Below are 8,929 nucleotides of genomic sequence, written 5' to 3' on the forward strand. Positions count from 1 at the left end.
GGGTTCATCTGTCACATTTCCCTTCTGGTTCATTACTCTGTAATCCATCATAAGATTTTGAAGTTGCATGGCACAAATTTTCCCCATTATGAGACATCATACCATGTGTAAGACCCAGACCTTAAGCCGTAAGGTCAAGGGCACACTTAAAGGTCAACAGTGAACAGGGTATGTTTCGTGTTTGGTCGATAACTCTGCCATTCATAAAGGGATTTCAAGATGACTTGGAACAAATTTATCCCTAGATTAAGATCCAGACCACTATCTCAAAGGTTAAGGTCACACTTAGAGGTCAGAGATAACCTGCTTTTTGTTGGAACATAAAACTACTTCCCTTTAGTGTGATAAAGTAAAAAATACATGTTTTTTTCCTTCAGTTTTCTTTCTAATTTGAAAATACAATTACGTTTTCAAACTAAATATCTCTTCACCAGTGATATAATATATATATATATGGCTGTTAGATAGTAGAAATTAGACCTTCTTAGTATGTCGCCCCCTTACTTTGAAGAAGATTTTATATTGACTTGCAATATGTAATGTGAAAAATGTTCTCACACATGGGGTGTTGCTAACTCTGTTGCAATTTCTTGTTTTGAAGTTTAAAAAAGACATGTGAGATGTATATACAGAGGAGAGTACAATTCTTGTCTAGATAATAGTGTCATGATGGTTTGAGCAAAAAAAATCCTTTCTGTACCACGGTGACTTGTTGAGAAGTAGTTGGATCATCAGTTGTTATCTTGGAGAAACAGTCATTAGGTTGTTGTCTTACCAGGAAAATATATATGATGAATATATCAGATGATAGTTGAAAGCTCTTTAAATAGTTAAGTTCAGTAGTACCTTAACTTTGTATTGGTATATTACATTTCTACTAGATTTTATGTACATGCTGTATGTAGCTCAGACTTGAATGAATGTATGTTGTTACAGGAGAACAGATCTGGACATGGTGAGAGAGTTAGATATGATGAAGAAAGGCACAGTTAGAACTATCAAGTGAGTTTTAAGTTCTCTCTTTACTTCTTATGTAGTAATAGTAATAATAAATTGCTCTTGAAAACTGATTTTGAAAGAATGTTTCACATGTTTGAAACATCTTTGATATCATTTATGTCAATGACAGCCCTAGTTTTTTAGGTGTAATCCGTTACCTCGTTTAGCATCATAAGAGGGAAAAGTCCTTTGACTCAAAATTGTTGCCCCATTTTACTTATGTTTTATTTTGAATTTTTGTTACAGTGCTTTTGAATTAGTCTATCATTGCTGCCCTCTGACAGCTCTTGTTAATTTTGTGCAAGTTTGATTGTTAATTGACAGCTCTGAGCCAGGTTCTATAACTCTTACTTCCTCTACGAAATTTTGCCTGATTTTAAGGCATTTGTATTAAAGTATTCTGTAGAAGGGTTTCATTTAGTCCGGTGTGCTGGTGTTAGACAGCTCATGTTAATGATTGTAACTTATTGTGAATTTGTATGTTTTCAGATGTCGCGCAATGATGTTGGTAGGAGATGATTCTCCACATATAGATGATGTTGTTGACATGAATGGACGTATGGACCCAGAAGAAACAGATTTCCTTAAGGTAACTTAATGTCATTCTGTTCTTAAAGCTACTCCATCACATTAGGAGCATAGAAATAAAAAAAACAATCATTTACTCAGAATTTAATAGAATACATGTACACTTATTGAATGTTTTTTTCCAGTCACTAGTCAAAAACTGTTTGCAGAAGTTCCTAAGAATCAAGGGCTAATAGACCTGTCTGACTATTGGCAAGCCATTCTGCAAGAAGTTGGGTTTTTTTGACATCAGAAAAAAATTGCAGAGTTTGGTTTCCTAATTTTTGACTTTTGCCCTACAAACTTGCATTGAACTATAAACAGGTAGGCTATGGCTAATGATTTATAAAGGTGTTGTGCAATAAAGATGTATATCTTCAATTATTATCTTGCATTGAAAATTAAGAGTGGAGTAATATCAAATATTGACAGAAGCATGAATTTTTGGTTTTTCAGATGCTTTACTGATTTCAAAGCATTGATTTTGTACTGTACAGGGACACTTCAAAAACCATTGGCAAATACGTTGTTTTTTTTCACTAATACAAGTTTTCACAAATTTGGAGAGGATATCATTAGAATAAGTTATAGCTTGAACTTTACATAATAATGTAGTATACTATGAAATCAGTAATGTAAGTTGTGGAATACTGTTTGTGAATTTTGGGGTTGCATCCACAAATTTATATCCAAACAAAATAGCTGTTTTGGCTGAAACCACACATTTTCATACCCATGTGATTAAATGATTCCACAGTATTAGTGGTGGGAATAGCAAGCTCCAGTTCTTGGTGTATGTTTTGTAGCTTGCAATCCATATTTGATGGATACAAAAAAACAACATGCAGACAATATTCATCTATTGTAACAGTTCTTGATATGATTGAATATATTACTGTCCTAAATCCGTGACTGTGTGGTTAGCCTCTGGAGTGTAACATTTTTTTAGCTCAAAGTCATTGTTACTAAAATAGAAAATGGTTTATGCTCAATATCTTTAGTTTAGGTTGACCTATTTGTTACCAAACTTGGTGTTTAGATAGCTTTTATTGAGACAAAGGTCTGGATTGAATTTCAGTCACGCAGGTCAAGGTCACTGTTACTAATACAGAAACATGTTTTCCACAAACACTGAAATACTGGTTTAATGGTGTTGTTGTACTTGGTGTTAATGATTTAATTTATTCCTGATACATATCAGTGACTGTGGGGTTATGTGTCTTGTGTGTAATATATTTTTACGATTGAATATATTACTGTTATAGATCTGTGACTGTGGCGGTATGCTTCTTGAGTGTAACAGAGTTTTACAATTGAATATATTACTGTTATAGATCTGTGACTGTGGCGGTATGCTTCTTGAGTGTAACAGAGTTTTACAATTGAATATATTACTGTTAGAGATTAGTGACAGTGGGGGTATGTTTTTAGAGTGTAACAGAGTTTTACAATTGACTATATTCTTGTTATAGATCAGTGACTGAGGGGTATGCTTCCAGAGTGTAAAAGAGTTTTACAATTGAATATATCGCTGTACTAGATTGGTGACTGTGGGGGTATGCTTCTAGAGTGTAACAGAGTTTTACGATTGACTATATCCCTGTTATAGATCAGTGACTGAGGGGTATGCTTCCAGAGTGTAACAGAGTTTTACAATTGAATATTTCACTGTTCTAGATCAGTGACTCTGGGGATATGTCTGTAGAGTGTGACAGTTTTTAACAATTGAAAATAATACTTTTACAGATCAGTGACTGTGGTGGCATGCCTTTGGAAGAGCAACCGGGCAAAGTGTGTGAGGCTTTCAGACTTTTCCTTCAAGGCATGGGTTACAGTAAGTATTTCTTTCTCTTTGATTTTTCAGTGAGGAAGGGTTTGCTGAGTAAATTATTTCAGACTACATAAGTCTCTTTGGTGTATTGAAAACTTATGACCTTATATATAAACAAAAGAGCCATAATGGCCCTAAATTGCTCAACTGAGTTCCACAGCTGAACTGTAAAATTTTAGTACAGGGTCCCCTGAGGAAACTTTCTGTGACCTTACATCAAAATCAGGCCAGCAGTTTCTGAGATTTTCAAAATTTTCCATACTGAAATACTGAGTAAACTACCTTGGCCCATGGGGTCATGTTTTTAGACAAAAATATGTAGAAGGAATCTGGGAAAGGAACACAACTGTGAATTTAAGTTTGAAATCAGAGGAGCCATTTCAGAGATTTTCAAAGATTTCAATATTGCCATAATTATAGGGACTATCTCTCTCCTGGCAGCCATGTTTTTTTTTAAACAAAACATGTTAGTATAGTGTAGAACTGCTTATGTAATATATACATATCTTCAAGGTCAAGGTCACAGACCTTATAAGTCCTTACTTTTTGTCTTAGTACTGTCTGTTTGCATTTCAACATTTATGTTTTTCATACTAAACACAGGTGTTACAATTTGTGATAATTTGTGTCGTATGTAATATATTCAGTTTAAAATAGTCAAGGTCAGGTGAGTGACTTAGGTCATCAGTTTTACATAATTATGATACATTAGTAATCTGTGTGAAAGAAATAATAAATGCACAGCTTGACAATTTCACCAGGTGACATAACTTAATGGTATATTGAGATTAGCATATTAAATAAATGTCAAATTTTCATTAATGATTTGCAATCATGATTTTTGTTTTTTGCCTTATAATAGTTTCTAGCCTTCCTCGTGTAAGTAGACTGTAGACAGATATAGTTTATCACATGTGTATCCAATTATTTGCATGCATGATTTTCTACCTAGTTTATGTGAAAAGCATCAGTAGAAATGTTTATTGAAAATTTTCTTCTGTTTTAGGAAGTTTATTAGTCCCCACATGATTCACCATAAGGGGACTTATGATTTGACCTCTACAGAAATGGGATCAAGCTGTAATTTTAAAAATACAAACTATTTTTAGCTCACCTTTAGCACTTTGTCCATAGTCAATCATCAATCATTTTACTGTTAGCTCTCAAAAGATCACAGTTCAGGCCAAATGTTAATGAAACATGGTCAAATAATTAAAAAGAAAAATATGAACACTCTATAGGCCACTTTTTCAACATAATATTTTGTATGAGTGTTTGTGTCTTTAAAATCTAGGTCAGATTTGAAACTGGGTTACCTAGGGTTAAGAAATAGGCCACAAGGTAAATCATAGAAAAACGATTTAAAAATGCTACATTTTCCACTTGATATTCATGAAAGTTTGTCAGATTGTCGTTATGAAATATAGATCAAGTTTGAGGGTAAAAATCTACGTTACTTGGTCAAATCATAGAAAAAAAAACAATGTTAACACTCTTGAGGCAACATTTTCTACTTGATCATCATAAATATTGGTCAGAATTTTTGTTTCAGTGAAATGTTGTTGAAGTTTTAAACTAGGTTGCTCGAGTCAAAAACTAGGCTTACTAGTTGAAATCATAGAAATACATTTAGTAACACTCATAAAGCAACATTTCTACTTGATCTTTATAAAACTTGAATGTTTGTCTCTATGAAATATAGGTCATCCTTGAAACTGAGTTCACAATGGTCAAAAACTAGGTTACTAGGTCAGATGATTGAAAAACCTTGTAAGCCATATTTTCTATTTGAGCTTCATAAAACTTTGTCAATGATATCTAGATCAACTTTGGAACTGGGTTATTACTGATTAAATACCGGGTCACCTGTCAAATTATAGAAAAACCAAATTGACACTTGAGAGCCCACATCTGCTTGATCTATTGTCTTTATAAAATCTAGGTCATGTTCAAATATTGGTTACCAAAGTTCAAAAACTAGGTCATCAGGTCAGATCAGAGAAAAACCTTGTTCACTCATTTTCTACCATACCATCATGAATATATTAATTGTTGGAAATGTTTGTTTCAGTGAAATCTATGTGAAATTTGAAACTGGGTTACCTAATGTCAAAAACTAGGTCATTAGGTCTAATCGTAGAAAAATCTTGTTAATACTCGAGAAATCACATTTTTACATGTTCTTCATAAAACTTGGTTGGAATGTTCGTCTTGTTGAGATATAGGATAGATTCTAAACTGGGTTATCTAAAATACAAAAGTAGATCATTAGGTCAAATCATAGAAAAAAACCTTATTAACACTCTGGAGGCCAAATGATCTTTGTAAATCTTGGTCAGAATGTTTGTCTCTATGAAACTTTTGTTATTGTTGAAACTGGATTATCTGATATCAGAAAATAGGTCAACAGGTCAAATCTTATGAAATTGTTGTTAGTACTGTAGAGGCCACATTTCCTATCTGATCTTCATAAAACTTTGTCAAAATGATTATCTTTATGAAATCTAGGTCATATTTTAAACTGTTTAATCAAGGATCAAAATCTATATCACTAGGTCAGATAATAGACAAGCCTTGTTAAACCTCTGTAGAGGCAGGGAGAGAATTTAATCTCACATACTTGCAAAATGCAAGTACATTTTGAAAAATGACAGAGACTTTTGCCCAGGTTGCAAAATTTTGCAAATGCGAACTCAAAGATTTTATTTCTTCAACTTTCAGTTTCAGTCTACTGTAAATGCACTTTTAGTGAAGGTGTTTTACTCAGTACACATGTTAGTACTGATGATGTTTTTACACAGTGCATGGTCTGTTTTGCTGATTTTATTCATACAGTGATATTTTATCTCATTTACTACACTACCAGTATGTGCTTGCACAATATTTGATAGGAAAACCAGGTGGTGAAACATAGGACTGTGTTGTGTTAAAAACACCATAACCGGTACATAGAAAATATTCAGTTTCTTGGAAGCCCAGGCAGTTGTTGTAAAACACAAGACTTAGTGTATTCCTTTATTTTGTTTAACCAGGCATGCTGAAATGTTAGTGTGACTTGCATATTTCAGAGGTTTATATATTGTTAACCATTCGTTTTTAAAGCAGTCACATCCGTAATGGGTAGGCATTTTTGTCATTTTAACCTGCCATACTATCTCTATGGCACATGTTCTGACTATGTTTGTTTTCATACATCGGAATATAAACTGTGTTAAATACAAGACCTCTTGAAGAGATTTGACCAAAAACTGACCTAGAATTAGCACATAAGAAACAACATATATACATTTTTTTGTAACTCTCTTGTACATAATATATGTCAGAAACATAAACCGGATATTGTCAGAAAGTTATGGCAGTGTTATTGTAGAAGGTTTATAGAGGGGGACAATGTTTTCAGACCTGGCAAAACATTAGTCCAGCACCTGTGAAAACCAGGTATTGTGTATACAGTCAAACCTGTGTTAAGCAGCCAGCCAAGGGAGCAGCATAATCTGGCTGCTTAATAGAGGTGACCGCTTAGGCAGGTTCAACTGTATAAGGTTTGTTCCAAAAACACTGTGACAAATTTTCAAGTAAAGTTGATATTTTGCAAGTTGAAATTTTTTCTACTTGGAAAAATTTGTGAATGCAAAATAAAGAATTAAATTCTAACCCTGCTAGTCCTAATTTTCTACACATGATCTTTATAGATATCTGTCATTAATTGTCTTTATAGAATTTAGGTGATGTTTGAAACTGGGTTATCTAAGACAAAAATCTAGGTTACTTGGTCAGTTCATTGAAAAAAGCTTGTTTGAATACCGGTACTAGAGGTCAGTTTTTGTGCATGATCTTCAGATTTTGTCAGAATATCAAATCATGGAGAAGCCTTGTGAAAACTTATGAGACCACAGTTTTTACCTCATGTTTGAATGTTTGTCTATATTAAATCTAGGACAAACTTTAACTGGATTATCTTAGGACTAAAACTAGGTCAGTAGATTAAATTTTTAGAAATCCCTGTCAATACTGAAGATGTAGCATCCTTGCACACACCTCTTTCAAGTTAATTAAAAAAGGTTCCACTGGGACCAAGCCAGAACTAAAACTGAAAAAAAAAACAACAACTACTTACCATGAACTGTTTGTAGGAACATTTCTGAATTTGGCCTGCAGCATTCTTGCATAGACCTCTCTCAAGTTTGTTTAAATGTCCCTTTTAAGGGTTACCACAGCTAAAAATAGAAAACCTTTAAACATCTACCTCTTGCGAACCAGGATTAGATTTGATCTCTAACATGCTTGGTTGGACCTGTCTCAAGTTTGTTCATTTTGTTACACATTTTGGGGCTGTCACAGTAAAAACAGAAGGGGCTTTAAATAACTTAAATTTACTTTTTAATGGATGTTCACCAAAGTGGTCAGCAGCAAGGTCAAAAGACGAAGGTCCTCCACAGGTGAAAAACTTAGGTGTATCTTGGGCCTCCTTGCTTGAGCTGTGGACAAAATTTAAAAGCTATATTGCAAGATGTCATTTAAAGTTCACTGCTGGTGTATCACTGGTGCCGACTTGTGGTTTGACACCGGGCCATGAATCTGTCACAGAAAAAGGGATGAATGAACTAGAGATTTTTCATAAAACATTTAACATGGCCAGAATTTTTGTCTGCATATAACCTTTGTCAAATTTGTTTCAGGGCCATGTTTGGTCCTAACACTAGGCTTTTAGGTTAAATCTTAGGAAAATCTTGTACATTTTATACCTGCAGATCTTCATCTTCATGGATGAAATATTTGTTTTCTTAAATCTAGGTTAAGTTCATGTGGGCATACCGTTTTGATAGCCTAATCTGAAGACATCAGTCAGTATTGAGAAACTTTTCAGCTTGTTTTGCGCAAAAAAGTGATAATTATAGTTGATGAAATTCTAGGAATGGAGTAAGTTGGAGTTTTTTTGTTGTTGTTTTTTCAATGTACAAATTTAAAAGACAACGTGTCAAATATTCATGCTCAAACTATGTTCAACATATGTCAGATTACCTGATTTGAGGTAAACTTGCCAAATTTTTTCAAGGGGTATGCCCCTGGATCCCCTGTAGAAACTACCCCACCCCATTAAATCCTGGATAAGCCTCTGATAGGTAAACATTTTTAGCTCGACTATACGAAGTATATGGAGAGCTATCCTACTCACTCCTGCGTCAGCTTCTTTCCGCGTCCCCACCTTGGTTAAAGATTTTTTACTCTTTCTCTTTTTTCTCCTTACCTCTGTAATTACTTGATGGATTTGCTTAAAAATTAAAAAAGTTATTCCTCATCGTCACCCACATCATCTGGCACAAGGGTCGTAACTCTCACACCAATATTTCAAGAATTATCCCCCCTTTTCACTTAGAATTTCAGGTTAAAGTTTTGATGCACTTTCACTCTATCTCAATTATTACTAAATGGATTAGATTCAAACTGAAAGTAGTTGTTCCACATCATCTCCCACATATTATGACACAAGGTCTCCCACATATTATGACACAAGGTCCATAACTCTGGTAC

General features: G+C 34.0%; 1 protein-coding gene across 11 annotated transcripts in view; it reads left to right on the top strand.

The window, feature by feature from the left end:
* Positions 1-8,929, top strand: part of LOC123549108 (protein NDRG3-like) — a 79,547-nt gene that overhangs the window by 61,257 nt on the left and 9,361 nt on the right. For all 11 annotated transcript variants that reach the window (XM_045336924.2, XM_045336928.2, XM_045336933.2 and 8 more), the window contains 3 exons: positions 937-1,002; positions 1,489-1,588; positions 3,313-3,400. In XM_045336924.2, the coding sequence (XP_045192859.2) occupies positions 937-1,002; positions 1,489-1,588; positions 3,313-3,400 (254 nt within the window). The remainder of the gene's footprint in view (positions 1-936; positions 1,003-1,488; positions 1,589-3,312; positions 3,401-8,929) is intronic.

This window comes from Mercenaria mercenaria, chromosome 6 (genome assembly GCF_021730395.1).
Source record: "Mercenaria mercenaria strain notata chromosome 6, MADL_Memer_1, whole genome shotgun sequence".
In the NCBI taxonomy this organism is placed as follows: domain Eukaryota; kingdom Metazoa; phylum Mollusca; class Bivalvia; order Venerida; family Veneridae; genus Mercenaria; species Mercenaria mercenaria.